This window comes from Drosophila grimshawi, unplaced genomic scaffold (genome assembly GCF_018153295.1).
Source record: "Drosophila grimshawi isolate 15287-2541.00 unplaced genomic scaffold, ASM1815329v1 contig_1006, whole genome shotgun sequence".
Classification (NCBI taxonomy): Eukaryota; Metazoa; Arthropoda; class Insecta; order Diptera; family Drosophilidae; genus Drosophila; species Drosophila grimshawi.
In genome coordinates this window covers 407,943-429,586 of record NW_025062489.1, presented here as the reverse complement: position 1 = coordinate 429,586, position 21,644 = coordinate 407,943, and the positions used below count along the sequence as shown (strand labels likewise).

Here is a 21,644-nt window from a genome sequence, read left to right as displayed (position 1 = left end):
GCTTTGTGCAACAATACGCGCACAATATTCCATGGAAGTTAAGGCCAAATGTTAAATGCAAAAATGACAAAAATGACAAAAATGCACTGAGCACGCTATGCTACTCCAAATGTAATCTGTGCTGGGCAAATAACAAAACTAATCTAATTGCGCCATACAGATTGTAATATTTTCGCGTACTCTCGTATTTTAGTTCTAACTTCGAGGCTACATTTCTAAATATATCATACCTAATTAAGTTCACAAACATTCGTTTCTTTGAGGCTCTTGCCAACTAAAATTAACTTGTAAGTTCAAACTTTACTACTAAAGTTAAATTCACTGACTTTAACGAATTAATGATTATTTTATGTTTTTAAATGAATTTATTATTAAATATACTCGTATTATGTATTGAGGATAATCACAAACTTGTAGAACAGTAAATTATGTATACGAGTATACATTTATTAATAGTCCCTGATATTTTATTTTATTGTTTTAAGATTTTAATTAATTAGATTCACTTAAGCTGTCATCTCAGCAAATGCGATCTCTCTGATTGGATGTCGGATTGGATTGGAAATCGCAAAATTATCAAACGATTTGATGTTGAAATACAACAAATAACGGAAATTGCAAATGAATTCTTGTAACGACAATTAAATGTTTTATTAGAGCTCAATACAAAAATTTTAAAAAATAATCTCTGAATACGCGGCAAAGACCATGCATTAGACATGATTCATTTTATGATATTAAATATAAACATTTATTGGAGTTGTTCAAATGTCAATGCACTAAATACATAAATGCCAGAGACATGTTTAAGTACACCGTTAATAGTTGAAGTAATGCGTTTTTTCGTAACAAATTGTGTGATTGACAGCTTAGACTCCATACGAGAACGAATACGAGTTAGAGTATTGAAAACATCAAAGAGCACTCGTGCATCCAGTGCTGCCAACTTGATGCAATTCAATGCAATGCGGTATAGAACTACTGTAAGCAAACATACAAATAGGAATGGCGATGTCTGTAATGCGATAAACCCGTTTGACTCATGCTTCAGGCCGCTTGCCTCTTGCTATTTGGTCCTTGCCTGCCCCTTTTGAAGATCCGAATCCTTACTCGATGCCCTTTCATTTGCGTAATTACATTGGCGTATTTTCAAACAACAATTAGCGCGTGTTGGCAACTCTGGCTGTAGGACGCGACTCGTTTACAAAACGGTGCAAAACTACTGCGTTAATGTTGGAGGTCAGAGATTGCAGAAAAGCAGGTGGAGGGCGGCTGGCGGTGGCGTGTGTCATGTGGCGCATGGCGGATGGCGGGTGGCAGGCTGTGGCAATATCATCAATCATGCATTTGAAAAGTTTATTGAAGAGAGTGTGTGTCTGTGTGGGTGTGTGATAGAAAGAGATACAGAGAGAGTAAGACAAGGGCGATTCGCCAGAGTACTTTAGCGCTAAAAGTTTTCAATGGCTTTGGCGATTGCTGGCTAACAAACTAAGTCGGACAAATATTGAAGCAAAGTTTATGCAACTGCACATACTGACACACACACACCCATACAAGCACACACACACTCACATATAAACGCATATAAATTTGCCTTAATTTGGACATGAAAGTTAACGAATTCGCTGATCGCATTTCAATGACAAAAGTAGGCCGAAATTTTACAAGCATGCGAAAATGGATGAGCTCACTAGAAAGTACTGAAAGGATTTTTTTGTTATTGTCGCTCTTGCTGTTGTTGTTGTTGTGCTTCCTCTTCGCTCTTGTAGCTGTGAAAGTTTTTACATTGATTTGTCGATGATTTTCACTTTCGGCTTATAGACTCGCATAGCCTGCAATAATGCACTGCGCAAACCCTCCAATCCACTCTGTTTCTCTCTCTCTCTCTCTCTCTCTCTCTATATATATATATATATATATATATTGTTTTCTCTCTATCTTCCTCTCTGTGTGCATATTTGTGTGTATGTGTATTTTCATAAATTTTCAATAACAATGGCAGGCCAAGTGGTTAACAATGGCCACCCATTGTGAATTTATGGCCCACAATTCGCTCAAGAAATTTTAATAAATTGCCGCTGCTATAAGATATCCAAAGATGGATTAAGATTTTCAAGCCAAGTCGTGCAAGTGCGATCAAATACAAAATGAGCGCTTGCATTGTTTGGGATTGGCTTAGACCCACAATTGCAATATTTATTGCAATGAAGCTGGAGCACAAATCGATGCTAAAAGGACCTAAAGCAGGAATCCAAGGGACTTGGGAAATTGATGTGCAAGAATGCATATCAAGAAATTTAGTGCATCCTTTTTAGATGTAACCGCATTCGTCTACAGAGGGCTAACTTAAATATAAGATTCAAAGTAAATAAGTATGTTAGAGTATGTTGCTTGTGAAGATACCCGTTCTTCACTTTCCCTTTATGGCGAGAACATAAAGTTAATGCAAGTGCTGTACGAAATTGCCCATTATAGCTAGAACGTCGGCGCACAGTTAGGTGGTACGTTCTAAGTGCGTTTATCTCGCATAGTCTAACTCTGTCGCTCCCACATTTCATCTATCTATGCTGCTGGCCTGCTTGTGTTTGTTAAGTTGCGCGTAGACGACAGCGTCGCTGCTACTAGTTATGAATCATGCCAAAAATTGTGACGTCGACGCTGGCGACCCAAATTCTGATACTTGCTGCACGTGAGGCGGACAGACCACAACAACAAAAGCAACTGTAACGACAGCAACGATGACGACGACGACTATGCTGGCCATGAAGGAAACGTTGCAGACATTGCAGACTACCGACTGCAGACTGCAGACTGCAGACTGCGACTGCGACTGCGATAGAGACAGCGACTGCAATGAATTTGTCGCACTGCCAGTGCTCAAAAGTGGTCGTTTTGAGCGTTTGGGTCTGGTGCAAGCCCCATTTTGCAAGTGGCGTCGTCTTAGTACTTCACTTTTCCATATTAAAGCCACGTAAGTGCAGCCACCGGGGCGTGGCAATTGCATTACAAATGGACGAGGGGAGTGGGAATGTGCAAAATGTACCCCTCACAATACCCCACACCCACCCCTGCGACAACCACTACCCCGTCGCTGCAACCACATTTCCGTAGCGCAGTAGATATAAAAGTTGGACAGCTAAGAAGTGAGATATGGCAAAAATAAAAAAAAAAACAATGCAAAGCTGACACACTCTGTGTTTCAGTTGCATACTGATAACATTATGATAATGCACTTTGAAATAATGATTATTACATTAGACTTCGGTTTAAATAGATTTGAAAATATTCTAGCCTCAGCTAATGGCCGGGTTTCATTGGTTAACAGTTACAGCGCATACTTCTCTCCTATTGTATAAATGTAATTTTATTAGTTATGATTGATATTTGATGATGGCCTCGACTCAGCTCTAGCATTAGTTTCCGACTGAATTTTAACCAGATATCAGATATTATATGTCAAAATATTAGGATATTTTCTTCAGTACAGTGTAATCGCATAAAAAGAAGTCGCCTTTGGCAGTGGGAAAGTGCTTTGAATTGTCGTCTGGCTGCTGCTGCTCCTGCTACTGTTGCTACAGTTAAGCGCGTTACTCGAACCTCCACCTAGAAACCACACTCCCCTTGGAGAGTACGTGTGCTTGTTTGCTTGAATATGTGTGTTTGTTGGGTTCGCTTAATGGCCACAACGCGGAAACTGGAGCGTGCCAACGTGATGGCGACGCTGTAAGGATTGCTGCAGTTGTTGCTGTTGCATTAGCAGCCGTTTGCAGCAGAAATTGATGCGCTCCGTTTGTGTGTGTGTTTGTGTGTGCGTTGTGCTTTAGTGCTATTTATTTATGTTTGTTGCGTTGTCTGCTGGGCAACCAAAATAATGACATGAAAAATTGTGTTGACTGCTTTTGGGCGCTGTAGTTGTAATTCTTATTGTTGAGACTGAGGCAGGCTCCAAGACACAAGTACTGCCGGCCATGCTTTTCATGTTACTCAAAATTTATGGCTTTTTAAATCGAAAGAAATTCGAAGCTTGCCACAATTGCGGTAAACGCAACGACTGGACGAGCGGTAAATGCGCGTATGAATGAACTCAAGAAAAACAGCAGCAACACCAAGAAGAACAAGCATTTCGGCAAACATTCCAGATATATGAAGACTTTTGCATTCTTATTTACGATGCGAAAACAAACAAATGTATAAGCATGTTCATAAATTCGTTTTCGGTTCAGGTCATTGCGGGCAGTGCGGCTCTTTGTTGGCTGACCCCAAAGACAAGGCTTTTCTTTAATTGTAGTCCAGCTTCAGTTTTAGTTTCTCTCAGTTGTCAGTTTCGGTTTCGGTTTCAGTTTTAGCCGCAAATGTTGCCGCGCCATTTGGCGCAAAGTTGGCGATGGCAGCGACTGCGACTGCGGCTGCTCTGCTGCTGCGACTGCGATGTCAACTGCTATGCCGGCCTTGCGAATCAAAGCGACAACACGCACAGCAAGTGCGTTGGCGACCGGATGGAGGGGGTAGGGACTCGGCTCTTACTTGTCGAGGCAAGGATTGGGTCAGTTGGGGCATCTGAATTGGTGTGGGCGTGGGCGTGGCTACGTTGTGCTAGTTTTCGTCTGTGCACGCGGACAAATCGTTTGCTTGCTACAGCTTGCTTGCCTCATTTCATGGATGTGACACACCAAAACTAAAAACTCAAACAGAGCCCCAGTTCGAGTCCGAGTTCGACTCTCCAATCCGAGTTCGTGTATCTGCCCGAGTCCGAGTCGTGTCTAAGTCTATGTGTGTGTGTACCATGCTGAGTTTGGCTGCGTCCTTCGATTTACGAGCTGTCAGCTGCTTGCCGTTAGCTGTTAGTTGGCCAAGTCCAACGCCCAAAAATTCGATTTCATTTGCACTTTCCATTTCGGATGCGTCCACACAACATGTCTCCCTATCTGCTAATACCCTACACATATTCCTTGACTCCTTTGTTTGGTCCCACTGCCAATACTAATATATGTTTGATTTTACGAGTATGTATGTGCATAACTATGTCTAAGTGATGTGAATACCAATAATTTTCATCGAATACTCGTACGTATTCATACTTATCAAATAATGATTCCATTTAAGTGAGTTTTGCAATTAATTATTTATTTTATTTTTTATAAGTGTTGAATTGGAATCGGAAATGTAATTTATTTTCAGAGATCACTTGTGTCGGGCCGCGGGTAACCGACCGCGGAATGCTCTGATTCCGGTAAAACAGGTGGCAAACGACCTATTTGTGGGGTGGGATTTGGGAGGCAATAGGTCTGACACCGCGAACATTGAATACTCATTATTTTGCCTTTTAATTTTTTAAGGGTACTTTATTGAGGTGCTCCCTAGTACTTTGTCTTCTAAGCTTGGTAACTCGACCTCGTGCAGGCTCTAAGAGCATTAGCTAGTCAGTGTGTGAACATTAATTTGTTAGATTTTACATCAATTTAGAATGCTGACACAATTCGTCCAAAATCCCAAACAAAGCTGTTGCAATAAAAGCCTAGCGCTTCCCTGCATCCCACCTTTCCCCCCATTTCTCTAGAGCTTCTTCGGACTGTAAGAGGGGAGGGGGAGTGTTGGCAGCGTGAAAATGGAGTGGACAACCCGGAATGGGACAAGGATGTCGAGCAATGTCAGGCGATTGTTTTGTGTTTCGAGTGCTTTGCGTGGCTTTGTTTGAGTTGCCACTTGAAACATGGTTTTCAATGGGGGTCTTCGGATTCAGCTTTGGGATTGGGTCAAAATCTGCCCTCAGTTTTTTGGGGCCGGGGTTAATCATTTCGAGTGTATGGTACTTACTTGATATAAATGAAAGCACAAGAATCATATCTATGGTCACTTGAAACCACTTCATCTCATTTCCCTCTGAGCGCTGGTGTTGAGCGTTGTGGGCGTGGCAGCGACGTTGTTGTAGCTGTTGTTACGGTTGTACACAGAGCTCTAACTCTTTGTTGTATGTTGTTTGTTGTTATTGTTATTTTTATTGTTGTTGTTGCTTTGTTTTAGTTGCAGTTGCTTTCGGAGCGGGCACAGTTGCAGCAAGTTTGCTAATGAAAGCACAAATTTTAATTCTTCGTCTTCTGCCTCAGCCCCCCTTTATCCCACTGTATTTGTTTTTCTTGTTGTTGTTGTTGTGCGTTACATGCATCTCAGTTGTTGTTGTTGTTGTTGTTGATTTGGCAGCATATATTTACATGATTTTTATAAATACTTCTTTACAGAATTGAATTCGATACACAAATGTTTTGGCCGTAGTCCATTGTTTGCTTGTTGTCGTTGTTGTAGTGTTATTTAGTTGTTTGGTTACTTTAATTTAATTAAATTAGTTGCATGCTATTTGCGGTTGATGATACTGTTTGTTTGTTTGTTAGTTGCGAATTCTAGTCGGTATATACTATATATATATTCTATATGTATGTATGTATATAAAGATTCTTCTCTATATATGTATACTATGTATACATTTATTCTGTGTATATATATTGTAAATACATATATTTGTTTCTTGGCAGTTTTCGATTAAAATTCTTTTAATGTGTTTTCGTTTATTGGTGGCCTCCGTGCGCCGCTGCTCCTTCTTGTGCTACTCCTGATTGCGATGATGGTCCTTGTCCTGTTGCTCCTTGATGCTTATTGATGCTCCTGGCGTTCTTCCTGCTCATGCTCTTTGCTTTATTATCTGTTGGCCCTTGTGGCTTTGTTGCGTCTTCGCTTCTCTTTTCTTCTCGCTTGTCGGCTAAGAACTGAAAGCTGAAAGCAAATAAAACGTTTGCCGCACATTTAATTAGTGTTTGTTAAATTATTTATGTAATTTTTCTCTTTTAGGTTGATGCTTTTGTTGTTTATTATTAAAAATAATTCTTTCATTGTTGTTCAGAAAGAACAAATGTTGCAAAAATTAACGAGATTTGGCAACATAGAGCTGTAAGCATACTCGACTGTTTGGTGCCCTACCTAACTCGGCTTACTTTGAAATCATTTCAATATTATTCGAATTGCTTGAATTGAATAATGCTGTAAACAAGCTTAGCTGGCTAAGCTGCTGTCTGTGCTCCATATCGCAGGGTATTTGCAAGTAATGCTGCTTGCTTATCCTGTCCGTTGCGGTGCTGGGGCAAAAGTTTGTCAAACTCCAAAAAAGCTTTTGGGCATCACTTGATTCGCTTTTTGTGTTTTGTTCTTCTAGTTGTTCGCATATTTTTTATGCAAATTCATTTTAATTATCACTGTACGTTTTGTGCATCTTTTGGCAGAAATTGAATTGTGTGGCAGCAGCCAAAAACAGCAAGTGAAAACAAAGAAAAAAAAAGAATAATAATATATTAAGATATTAAAATGAAAAATTGTTCCAGGCTGAAAAACATTCTGTGAATTTCAATTTGTTCACGTGGCTCAAAGGCGCTTCGAGGTATATGCAAAGTTTACTTAATTTGTTTTTTTTTTTTGCCGATGCTTTTCCTATTTACCAATGACTTTCGGCATCCAACTAATCTTGCCCACTGTGACGCGTAATTAAATTGATAATGCGAAGCTCTGGTTGCCCTAGTCCTTAGCTTTATTGCTCTTTGAAATGGCCTAGATGAAAATGGTTTGTGCCCCAAAATTTGCTATCTAATCCGAAAGTCTCAAAACATTCGCAGTTGCAAATGTTAATTTAGATATATACTTAGCATAATTACAAATAAATTATATTGTGACCTAAATGTCCCCAAAATGCGGCTTAAATACGGCACAAATCGCTCAAAATTTAATTTCAAATGTTACCCGTGAAAAGCTCCCTCTCTCAAAGAGGGGAAGAGATAGAGAGCATTATTATTATGTATACTGCACTGGAGATAACTAATACATCGATTCAATCGTTAGCGAGCCCATTCAAAATATGAAATATGTTTTGTCATCTTCAGATTGGAGACAGTCTTAAGTTTAAAAAATGAGGAGTTGCAAAAAGTATTATTATAAGCTCTCGTAAAGATTATTATAAGTGTATCGTGAGGGTTGAATTAATTATTAAGTTGATTAATAAATTATATATATATTCTTCATCACTAGTAAAGTCGATAAGGCCATATCCGTATGTCTCTCTGTTCTCTCAGTCCTCCATTTTTTAATCTTTATGAAACTTTACATATATTTGTTATTTTGATTCAGTCAGTGCATATGTCGAAGCCAGATCGAATCGGATATCATACAGCTGCCGTAGGAACGATTGGTTGAAAGATGACTTTTTGTATGAGAAATATGAAACAAATTATCCCAACTAAACTTATTCAATATACGAGTAAATATGCTTCTAACATTTTTACAAAAAAACTATTATTATCGCAAATTTTGATGTCAGCATTTCGATTTCAGTATACAAGGGTATTGAATCTTTCGCTTGCCCAAGATATCCGTCCTTTCTTGTATTCACGATTGATTTATATCTTGTTCAAAACCAGCATAGCTTGTCATTCAGCATAGCTGCTTTGGAATTTCAAATAAAATCAAATATTAAATGTTCATCTTGATCTGGATGTCAATTTGAAGTTTTACAATTTATTTATTGTGTGTGGCATACGTAGCAAGTAGAGACTTTAATTCTCGAACCATCAAATGAGCATTGAAGGCGTGAAAAGCATTTCGGAAGTAATTTGGGAAAATGTCATGCATGCAACGTGGTGTCGTCGGGAAACGCGAACTTCCCCAACCACACCCCACTGCGCTCCTCTTCGCCGATAGCGGCCTTCCACGAACTGTCAAATATTTAAAAGGCAGCCATAGTGGCCTGCAGCCAGGTGGCAGGATGAGAGCACGGGGACTCGACGACAACAACGACACGTTTTTGATGCAACAAAAAATGGCAAGTGTCAATTTAATCAGCCGCACACTTGGCATTGCCCAAAAAAAGAAGAGAGAAAAAAATAAACAGAAAATATGTGCCAGGGGCACCTTTTCGCATCCCATATATACTCTCTGCTCTATCCCCATATACAGAGTTTCATTCCCATTCTTAGGCTTATTCTCGTTCATGCTTTTGTTCATATCGTCCTCGTCGTCAGCCTCATCCTCAACGTGCTTGCCTGCCACTTCAAGCAAAAAGCCAACGTTGACAGTGTCTAAGACGTTCGCTTGGGCATTGTCCTCGCCTGCCTTCCCTTGGCTTCCCTTGCCAGACTGGCTGACTGGCTGGCTGCTTGGCTGACAGCGCAAGGCTTCACTCGTCCTGGCCTGTCCCTATTCTCGCCTGTTGTCTTTTCATATTAAAAGCATTGCAAGTTGCGCATAAAAAAAAAACAATTATATATATACAATATGTATATATATTAATATATATATATGTATATGTATATATATGTATAAGGGAAGGGGAAAATTCGATTTTTCGTCAACGGCGGGTGACAACTTCCGTTAGCAGCGCAAGCATCACAATCTTCTCCCACATTTCTCCTAGTTAGTGGCAGTGGCAGCGGCAAGGGCAGCGCCAGTCATTCACCAGTCTTGACATTCACTCCGCAGTCACCCACAACTCACAACCCTCAACCTCTTTACGTCGCCGCTTATTACGAGCGCTCATTAGGCGGCGCTCGCGGCATGCCAGTCAAAGAGACACGACCCCAACAGCAACATAATGTTGTTGCTGCTATTGTATGTTAGGCATATCAAGTTTTGCATGCAGCTTGCAAGACTCAAGTGAAATATTGCTCAAGCGTTTTTTTTCTTATATGGTAGAATTAATTTGGTCTACATTTAAATCTATTACCCCATCAAACAAATAATTTCTAAATTTAATAATATTAATTAAAGCTGCGCTAAGCTAATGCAAATAATATTATCAATAACTTTTTATTAGTAGTTACTTATTGTTTAAAATGGGATACGCTATAAGAAGATATCAGAAAATTATTTTTTTTTAGTTAAATGTAAACATTTAAGCTTAAAATAATTTGTAATAAAGATTATTGCAGGTCATTATTTTTATTGGTGTAATCCACAAAATCAAAGTATATTCAAAAATAATTTGATAATGGAGTATAAAAGTTGGAAATAAACGATGGTGAATAATCAAAGTCGGCTTATGCAATAAGCTTCGACTTAAGCCCAAAAAACTGAGCGATGAAAAAACCCCTTTAAATCTATGTGACATTTGTATATCTCATTAAATATGTATGTTGTTATGTGTCATGAGGATTTCACAAGAAAAATTTGTAGTTGAAATTGCCGTCACTTTAAATATATATTTAAACATACAGCTAGATAGCTGGCTCCATTTGAATTTAGTTTACGGTTTTAAATGCGAAAGTGTATGGTTTAGATTTGTTTTTCAATATCACATTATGTTCGGTTGAGTTCAGCTTAGTTAAGCTCCATTTGTATGTAGTAGACAATGTATTGTCTGCTTAGTGGTAGTATGTATGAATGTATTTATGTTGAGGCATCATCTTCTCTGAACGGCTCCCAGTATCTCATTCGCATGCTCGGTATCAACTTGAATATTGTTGTTTTGTCTCGGTTGCTGGTGCTGCTGAATTTGCTATTATTACATGCATATTTTGTGTAATGTGTGCTATTAGCGTTCTCAATGAAGTGGAGTTAACAATGTGCTCTGCATTTTTAGTTTGACGATGCTGTTGTTGCTGTGCCATCAACATAATCATCGACATCAACATTTCAAATTGAGCGACGCTATTAACTTTCTCACGCACACACACACACACTCACAAACACACAAAATGCGTTGTGGCTGATCAATTGGCGCTCTTATTTATAAATTGCTTTTAGCTCTTAAAGTCTCTCTCGCTGTCTTTTGCTTTCTTTATCTGTATATATTTATCTATCTCACTTTCAGCTGCTGCTGCTACTGCCAAAGCCACGGCCACGTCCCACTGTGCTGTCCTTGCCGTTTGGCGCTTGACGTTTTGCCGTTTGCTGTTCGCGTCTTTAATGTTGCCTACTTTTTTTATGCACAGCTCGCTGTCGCATTTTTGCAATGTTATCCCTTCGGTTTTTGCTCTATGCTCGTTTTCGTTTCGCTTTTGCCTGCCATTTTGGCTCCTTGTCTTGCTTCTTGCTTTGCAGCACTTGGCTGCCTCTTCGATTGCCTTGCCTCGGTGTCCTTGTCCTCGTCCTCGGCCTCGCTGTCCTCCTCGGCCTTACGCTTTTTCCTTTTCCTTTCGCCCCTGTGCGTGCACCCGTGTGTGATTCGTTGTCCTTGTCAGCAGTTTGTAGCAGTTGCTTTGCAACGACTTCTGCGTTTCTTGTGGCCACGCACACCCACACAGCTAAGCTAGTCTGCTTTTCAACCATAACTACCCAAGTATCCAACAAATGGAATGAAATTGCACAATTAAAATATAGACTCATTGCCACGCTGTATATTATAAAATACAAGATTCACTATTAAGAAAAAGAATAAGATCTCAGATATGATCCGATTTGACATGCCAAGGATCAGTGTTTGCGAACGTGTTTCGTCACAGCTTTTCCATTCACTAAAATATCTTCGAACCGACGGCTTCTATAATAGTAGATGTATAAATATTTTTGCCAAAATCTGAGAAAATAATATAGAAAATACCACTGAGTAGTCAAGGATATATAAAAATAAAACGCACGCACACAGACAATTTTCGACTACGTTGTCTGGTTAGGTGACAACAACAACAAGAAAAGCAGCTCGCGGATGTAGGTAACTCGCGAGCCAGCTGCCAGGTTCCAATAGGCCTCCATCGTCCCTCCCCAGTCAGGGACCCAATCTCTTCGTCAGTGGCAGTCGCATTCGTAGTTATAGTCTTAGCCTGTCTGACTCTGCCAGCGATTTGGCAGTTGATTTCTGTCACAGCTGCTGCTGCTGTGATTTGTGTTTCCCTTGTCACTACTCGCCTTTTTTTATTTTATTTTTTTTGCTGTTACCCACTTTTCGGGTGCTGCTTTAAAATTTATTGCTCATTCACACTGTGCGTCAGCTATGTCGCACTTTCGCTTTTGGGCGTAATGTCTGCGTATTTATATATGTGATGCTAAACCGTTAGGTCGTCGTCATAATATGTCCATATATCATGCGAACTACGAGTTAAACTTAAACTCAAACTTAAACTCAAACTCAAACTGAAAGTGGAATTGATGCTGAGAATGAGACTGAAGCCAAGCACGAATTGTAGTTGAGATAAATATAATAAGAAGAAAGATGATATTTACCCTTATAGTGGTTTTTCTAACTTTGTCATGACATATTTATACATAACATTAAAAAGGTCAATATAGTATATTTTGTTTGTTTACTTGCCAACGATTCGCAATTTTGCTTTAAATAGCATATGAGGATATTTAGGCAGAAATTAACTCCATGGAAAACAGCTAATTTTCTAGCATACTCAAGGCAAACACTCAAATATTTTTGTTTGAACATTTTGAGAAGCTCAACAACGTGGCCCATATGAGAAAATAGCTGCAAACTTGATTTAATTTTTTTTTTTGACTTCATGACGATTTATGTTTACAACAGCTTAACTTAAATATTTGCTGCCTAACAGACTTGTAATATAGTACTCATAAAAACAACAAAATGCTAGAGTAGCAACTCAATAAAATTGATTTTTAGATTATTTAAATGAAGTTAGATATTTAAATGATATTTGATAATTACATTTGATTTAATAAAACTAACAAATCTTTTGAAATTCGCGTAATATAATGTTAATACAAATTATATTTATAAACAAATCTTCACTAAAATGCACAATTTTTTTGTGTTAATTCCGAAACTGGGAGATATGGAATAACCTGAAAGCACCTCAATTTGTCAAATTGTTTAACCGCATTTTGAAGCTTTGGTGTCTCATTAATTCTTTTTTTGCCTTGTAAATAGATTCATTTAATGCACTCAACGCTTTATTTCATGGCCAGAGCCGCTCTAGTTTTTTCCGTTTGGACAGCGCTCGTCCGTGCGTAAGTTCTTACAGCCGTTTTGGTGGCTGGGCAGCTGCAGCAGTCTTGCTAGCGAAGGATTATCATCGCAGGAACCCGTGCGCTCTCGTATTGACAAAGCCAAGTGCCACTTGGTTGTCCTGGTCGCCATTTTGCTTACTTCATAAGCAATAAGACACTTTGCCAATGTTTTTCATAATGGCGTTTATCTTGTTCCTGATGTTTCTGCTGTTGCAGCTGCACTTGAGTTGCCAGCATCGTTTGCTTTGTCATTTAAGCAACTGATGCTGCTGATGCTGCTGCTGCTACTGCTGGCTATTGCCAGGTAAAGTGGATATTACTCTAATTAAATTGCTGCCCACTTTACTATGCCGTTAGACAGCCACTTGGCTGGTACTTACCCACTCCCCACCACCCTCAAAATGTAGACTGACGTGAATAAATCAAGTTAAATAATTGCCACTCGCATTGTTGTCTCTTGCCAACTTTATAAAACTTGTTTAACAGGCGCAGCACTGACCTGCACACAGAGACCACGCCCACATGCAGTTAGCGCCCACACAAACACATAAACACAGTGGCATGCGACTATTCGATCGCCCCCTCTGCACAGCGGGTATGGGGTCGTTTACGGCTTATGAGTGCATTAACTTTACTTTGAATGCCATTGCCACACATAATTTACTCAGCTTTTATTTAATTTAATCAATTGATTTTATGATTAGTTAATTTTGCTTGTTAATGCTTGCTAATATTTGGTAGAGACTTGAAACTTGGAACATATACTGGTCTGTGCCCGCGTCAGATAAAGTGCGAAATCTATAATCGCAATTCAATAAAGCCACATATCTTCCACAATTTGAAGGCTACAGTCACAAAATTTGATTGGTAAATAGTTGGCGATGTCCTTTAAAGTATATCATATGTTACGACCACCTCCACCGTCCCCAGACCCCCGCCCCAACACATTTTGCTGTGGCTATTTCTTTAGCAGATTTTTAGTTAGAGCCGTCAAATTTGGTAGGTGTATTACTGGTAGCCGCCTTTAAGAATCGATAAAAATTTATATGGCCACCCCACACCTGTGCTCAAATTCGCCAAAGCCGTAAAGAGTAAGCCGATAAGACCTCATGTAGATAATATGTTACTGGTAACTACCCTAAGAGATCGATACAAAATTGAATAGCCAATCCCACCCTGCCTCCCAAAACCGGATAATTTTGTAAATCGATTAAACCATAAATCTCACACAATTTAAAAGCCAGAGTCAACAAATTTGAAAGATATGTTACCAGTAACACCCTTTAAAAATCAGGAACATTTTACACCACGCCCACTCCCGCCCCCAAAAACAATAAAAACCAATATCTCCCGCAATTTAAGAACTGTAATTAGCTCACTTGCAAGCTAGATTATTAAGATCGGCCTCCAATCTATTTTTTTTTAGCAACGCCCGCCCACTACATTTTCAAAAGCCTATATCTCCCGTAACTTAAACGCTATTCAGATATACATCATTAGTGAATCACAACTTCGAGAATGGAAAAATCTCTCAGACTTTTTTAAATAATGCCTGTAATAATTAAAACCGCTTGGACCATCGAAATTAAATTTGTTGTCATCAGAAAAAACCACATATTGTCACTCCTGTGTCCAGGATATGTGTTCTTTTGAAACATTTAATCTGGCTATGTGGTGTGCCTTCGTTAATACTGGCTTTGACATAATTTTCTACCAAACCAATTGACTACTTCCTAATAAATTTTCTTGAACACGATGTTTCGATATTTGTAACCTTAAATTAATTTTATAGAATTTTAGATACCCAAACATTTTTATTCAGCCCGTAAGAATGCAGATTTCAGCCTTTGTGATAGTTTTTTAATGTTGGTTTTTTAACATTATTAAATTTTAACATGTCATCAATTGCTAATGCCGATCGACTTAAGTTAATTGATATTTGTCTATTTTCCATTCCCGTATCCTTGTAAACAAAGATATTAGCTATCTCCTCAGGCTTGAGTGTTTTTTCCTTTTCCATTAAAAACATTAAATAAATATACTTTATTATCCCATTCAAATAAATCCCATATAACGCCCTGCTCCCTTATTCGAAGGCAAGAAAGTGACTGCCTTTAATCGAATTTTGCACCCAAACTAGCTCAAAAACACAAATATGCTAAAATTTAAGAAAAAAAAAATACTGACGGAACTTGCATTCCAATTAAATGGCGTAAACAAAGTCCCGATAGGCTTGATACAGTTTTCAACATCATAAACACGAGTGCCTTTAATCGAATTTCGCGGAGTGTATATTGTACTTTGGTTAGGATCAGTAATGAGCATAGCTTAACATTTTTATTTTGCTAAACAGATATTAGTTGTTATAATTTTATTTAATTTAAGAGTTTGACTCTGAAAGAACTAAAAATTAATCTAAGAAATATCAGTTTTGAGCGAGCTATCCGTAATACGAATAATCCATTTAATTTATTATTTAAATACGCTTCTTATTGAAATCAAGTTTTTTGTGTTTCAATTCAATTACACCTTATTCAATGTGAATTTTTTTTTCTGTTTACGTGCTTTAGCTGTAGGCGTACCAAGTTTATATATTGCAAATGTTAGGAAGGCTGTTAACTAAGTATGTGTGTGTGTGTGCGTATGTATGGGTGCTTTTGTTTTTTTTTTTAGGTTACGCCATGGAGGTGAGAAGCTTCTGAAGATGCAGAGGGCCGGGGCCAACAGCATTCACGATTCACTGACAACGACAGTGCATATGTACTAAGCTTACCCCTACACACACACACCCCCTATCTCCGCGGGATCACCATAAAGTATTACTTCATGGGGATGGGTTGCCTAATGAGTCACTCTCCGTCGCTCGCCGATCAGTTTCGCATTTTCTCTACCTCGAACAATGATAGAGCCCGTGTTCCAGATAAGCGATGGCGTTTGGGCACGTCGGTCACAGTGGGGTGTCCTCGTGCCTGAATCTTTGCTCCTAGCAAGCTAGGAGCTAGCTAGCTCCTCTAACCTGACCTATAAAAAATTGTAAAATTGTCGACCTCACCTGTATTTCTCCCGATCCATTCCTCCAAGCTGCGGACTAGCCGATGTGTCCATCTTCCTTTTCTCGCCACATTCTATCTAGCCTTACAGGTGTCTACCCAACTTGCTCCGCCGATCGTCAGATAGGGTCTCACGATGCTGCCTGCCTGCCGCGAATCTCCTTCATTTCATTCCCTAGTACATTCAGACATTCAGCCGATAGGATGCAGGAAGATTCCTCTGGTCTTTTTCTTATTGGACACAAATCGGTGCCGTGTGCAACAGGACAGAGGCTACCACTCTCGCAAGGAATAGGCGCCTCCCTGGCTTAAGGCCAGCAATATTGGGCAACCTACGCGAAAAGGCACTCTGCATTTTGGTGGCTATCTGGGTGACGTACTCGTCATGGGGCTGGAAGCTTATTATCCACCATGACACCCGTATTTCGTCGTTCTATCAATACCAGGGTGTTACTCGTCTGCTTGGCTTTCCCCTAGGCATAGATAAGTCGCATGCATCCGTAACGCATCTCATTAGTCTCATCTGCATGTTATCGGCTGATTGCCTGGTGGCTGTGATCTCGGTGTGACGTAGGGAGTCGGTAAAACTATCCTCATCTAGGTAGTTTCGTTTTCATTTGGGCCCAGTTGTTTTAGGTCGCGGCCGTCTTTGCATTCTTACATTGATCACAAAGTCGATCGATTGGTGATCGCTGAATGTGAAATCAACAGACTGAATCCTCTGTCCCTTTTCTCTTTGATTTCCCTTTGTACTGCCCATGCGTTGACAATGGGAGATCTGCCGCGAGCATCCTCCGAAATTTCCTCCCAACTTTGTAGGGCCTAACAACTAAAAAGGTATTTCGTTAACTTTCGTCCGCACAAATCCTTCGTGGCCTATGCTAGTCTGCATTGGTGGTATTTGGAGGCACCAACTGGCCTCTTTACCACACTTGCCGGCCGACCAGCCAGTTCCACTGATTGGCTAGCTCACAGGTAATTGCCACGTCTGTTTTCGTTTCCCTCCCCGACTGTCTTAGCAGGGCCTGAGCTGCCTTGCAATGGTTGAGGTTCTGCTGGATGTATTTCATTTTCTTTGAGCCAGTGCGTTCCTAAACATGGAGCATCTGCCGCTGCCTGAAATATGAAATATACAACATACACTGTGGCTCTTTATCGCAGTCATTAGCCAGGTTGTTTGGTCGTCCGCATTGTCGGCACAGATTTATCCTGTTACGTTCGGTCGTGCACAGCCTTGCAATGTGGCCAAACTAGAGGCATTTAAAGCAGCTAGGAATTGTCACGGAGTCTTTAGTTCACCTATCCCACTTTTAGGACGCCAACAGACAAAGCTTCCTTGCGCTCTCTGCTGGTAGCCTGATTGTATCCGTTTGGGTCTACCCATACGCCTGATATTATCCAGGGATACCTTCTCCAAGCCAAATTGCAGCGCGGCGCAGACCTCATCCAGATCACTGGATTCGGTGAGCAAGACACCGAACCTATGATTGCTTACTCAGACTTTCACCAACAAGGCTCCTTGTGAGTCCTGGTGACGGCCTGCCCAAGTTCGCTAAACTTATCATCCGTTTTTACCTTGCAAAGTATAACTATGGGGTCTGGACGCGTCTTCTGGCCTTCTTCTTGTGGGTGACTTCCTTCCACTGTTCGCCTTTTGGGGGCCTCTTGCACTTCTCCGACAGATGAGAGCTCCTCTGTAACCTGGTTGCATGTGGTAGCGACCGAGTTACCTATTCCCTTCCTCCGCTTCCTTCCTCCTGTATGGCTACCAGCTCATATGGAACTTTGATACTCTCGATGGAGTCCCGCATCGGTTGATGTATGGAGCCTCGTTTGCCATCCTCGAGCAACTTCACCAGTTTTGCAATTTCCCGACCAAGATCTCCAAGCTTACTTCCTTCTCAATAGAATTCTCAAACGGCGGTGAAACTGACAACTTAATGAGGATGTACCAGAAAGCCTGCTTGGAGATTTGCCAAGTTTTAAAGGGACGGAGGCGGTAGAAGCATTAACCTAACAGCCATTTACTGACATTACTAAGAATACTGCTACTGTTAGCCCAGGTTTCAAATAAAATAAAGAGGGGGGTTCCAGTATTCACATCCCAAGATATAACTGGACTCTGTCTTAGTCGCCTTCTCGTATTGCTTGGACGCTCAGCGGTTTAACCCGAAATACCTGGCTTACTGCCGAAGCTAACAAAATGCCGACATTACTGAGGACAAGGGTCGACTTGGTCATTGCCATGTTAATGACGATCAAGATCTTTTCGCCTACCAGAGGTACTTAACCGAGTAGTGTCATTCCCGTATCACATTCGTCGCCTTATACGACAAGCTATGACTGGCTGTGGTGGTATTCTTTGTGTATGTGTGTGTGTGGGCGGGTGTGTGCATGTAATCAATTATGCTTTTCATGTCAAATAGCATGAGAGATGAATCTGTGCTGAGACGCTGTCGCCGTGTTTTGGCAGCAGCAGGAGCTGTCGCGACAACATAAGCATCGACAACAACAACAGCGGTGGCAGCAGAAACAAATATCGAACGAAAGCTGATGAAAATTGGTAGTACACTCTTCTTAATTTTTAAACGACATATAATAAGCAAAATCACTGACGTTGCACATTTGTTCAATTTCAATTTAATTTATTTCTAATTTAATTTTTGTCTGCTTAGTGATTATACCCTGTCTAAAGTTGGAAAACTAAGGTGGTATTGTTCTCCTTCTATACCCACCCAACCAAGCCTGCGGTGCTGTAAACCAGGTGTCTTTCTATGGAAACAAATTAGTTCATATTGACATCGTTGTAAAATAATTCGAAATTTTTCAGATCATAATTAATAACTATAGTTTTTCATATGGTTCAAATCAAACAACTTTTTCATAATATTAAGTTTACTCGACTTAAAAATGCATATATATGAAAAAAAATCTTGCAATCACAACCGTATGCCACACTACTACCCTAATACTCTTTATTGATCCATCGATGTCAGCAGGCCTGTCGTCGTATATGAACTCTCGCCATCAGTTCATATACGACGATAATCAAAATTAAAGATGCAATAATTCAAAAATTATTTTATAAATATTGAATTTAATTTAAATTTCGTCTAAGTTTCATTTGTTGATGACGATATAGCTCGTTGAACTGTTAATCCATTTGTAACTCGTTGCAGAGGGGTGTGGTTGTTGTTGACCACCTTAACGTCTTTGGGCTAAGTTGCGTTGAGTAACCCACAGCGTAAAAAGGGGTCAGCGCCTTTTCTACTCCGAATCCGAATAAGTTTGGTGTGCTTGCAGTAATTGCAGGTTAGGTCAGGGTATCGGCAAGTCTGTAAGCACTTTTATTTATTTAATCTTTTAATATTTTTTCTACCCACCAATGTCTTGCCGATATTGGATATCGAAGCTATCATAGTATATTGGCTTTGTCCGTTGACCGTTTGTATGAACGCAACTGTCTTCGACACCCTTAGAGAGTCTTGACACTTTAAACGTAAGCTGGAGTGCTACGTCCACCAGGGGGCTTGGAAATCGATATTCGCAAATCGATATAGCCACGTATCTCCCACAATTTTAAGACTACGGTCTCCAATGGTTGCTAGGTTGTTGGCGATGTCCTTCAAAAATCGAAATATGCCACGTCATTTGAAATGGTATATATTTCTCACTTTTTGAATAAGAGCCGTCAAATGTGGTAGGTATATTATCTGTAACCGTCTTTAGGAACCGATAACAAATTTTTATGGTCACGCCCACACCTGCGCCTATATTCGCCAATGTTGATATTTCGAAATTGTAAATCAATAGATCCGCATATCTCCCACAATTTTAAAGATAGAGTGACCAATTCTGGAAGGTAAGTTACTGGTCCCCACCTTCAAAGATCGGCATACACATTTTCAGATCACACCCGCACCGCCCCTATGAACTTCCGCCTAGAAATGTGAAATGCGCATATCTTCAACACTTTGTAAGCTTGAGTCACCAAATTTTGAAAGTATATTACTGGTAACGCCTCGAGCTCCCTAAGCTTGGACTCCCTAAGCCGATACACCTGTTAGTGTAATTCGGTAAGACCGTATATCTCATACAATTTGAAAGCTAGTTTAAAGAGTATATTGCCAGTACCACCCTTCAAGCCACGCCCACTCACGCCACAAAATTCCCAAATGCCCATATCTCCCATAATTGAAGAGCTATAGTTATCAATCTTCGCAGGAACGTTACTACCTTATATCTACCGCAATATGAAAGCCATACTTGAACAGTATTTCTCGGGTATACCCAGCCTCTTGTTTACTACCTGTTATCAGCTGGTATAACTTATGGTATAAAAGTATTTGCACCATTACAATATTAATTTTGTGTACTATTGGGCGTGGCCATAATGAAGCTTGTCATTGCTCTGGCTGTTGCTTCTTATCCTTTTATTAATTCCTCAACGCGTTCGTCTTCATCTTCATTTTCATGGCTTTTAAGCTTGCACAGCTCTGCGCTAGCGCTTTTGTCTGACTTTTTGTGAGTAGTCCCCCAACCTCACAACCTTTTCCTCTAACCAACGACTGTTATTGTGTATGTGAGTGCGTGTTTGAAATCCGAACCTTTCAACCTTTTATCGCTTAAAATTACAGCATATATTTTGAGTCGCCTTCGATGCTGCTGGCATGAAAATCTCATTTAGCCGGTTAGACAGCCGTTGCTGCTGGTCCGCCTCACCGCCTCTCCGCCTGCCTGCTAGTCCGTCCGATTCAGCCCTGTCATGGCCATCGCCCATCAACTCCTTGCCCTGAACTATTAGCCCCGTTAACAAAATTAGCACACACACTCACTAACACACGCGTGCTTCTTGACAGCGCCAGCAATTTTTTCCTTTCTGGTGTTTATTTTCGTTTTCATTTTTGGTGTTTTTTTTTATTTGATTTTTTTGTTGGAATCGAAAAAGCTTTTTTCCGAATTTACTCCGTTCAGCGCTGGGCCATGCCAGGACTTTAAGCATCTTCCAGCTGACATCGCCTGTCAATTGTCGTTGAGGTACCCATGACTACAGTGGGTCAAGGGCCAGCCACTCTGCCACACTCGAGTGGCAGTCAACTTGCTGCTGTTGTGGGGCATACATACATCCACACACATATATAACACCGAAGCTAGACGACGACGTAAAGTTCAATTCAGCCAGGCAACACTCAAGTGCATGTGCTCAAAGTGATCCCTTCCCAGACACTTGATATAGTAGACGATATAATGTATGAGGCAGTTCCCAACATCACGTATATGACCGCACTTGAAACTAATAGCAAACGCGCGCAAATATAAATTAAAAACATTTCGCTTCTTTCCCGTTTTTCGACAGCTCTTTGGGTTTCTTATAATATTCCATTTTCACGTCCACGCTTGGAAAGCAATAATGGAAGTATGAAAAACTAGATTTAATTTTTGTTATCATGCACTCGAATCGGGTCTCATTTAAAAACATGATACTTACAATCTAAATTTTACATTATATTTACTTGTATTTACCCTATTGGAATTATGTTATTTCTTTGTAGTAGCGTTTGCTGGAATTATAAATTCTGTAAATTATATTGTCAATCTAGGAAAACTAATTTCAATATGTATTTTTATAATACATTGGTATTCTATCCACTCTTA

General features: G+C 40.0%; 1 protein-coding gene across 1 annotated transcript in view; it reads right to left on the bottom strand.

Moving 5' to 3' along the window:
• The window catches only part of LOC6564770 (acetylcholine receptor subunit alpha-like), a 56,346-nt gene extending 50,188 nt beyond the window's left edge, over window positions 1-6,158 (bottom strand). The window contains exon 1 of the mRNA XM_001990893.2: window positions 5,815-6,158. Coding sequence (XP_001990929.2) covers window positions 5,815-5,869 — 55 coding nt within the window. The 5' untranslated portion in view covers window positions 5,870-6,158. The remainder of the gene's footprint in view (window positions 1-5,814) is intronic.
• Between the last annotated feature and the right edge of the window lie 15,486 nt (window positions 6,159-21,644).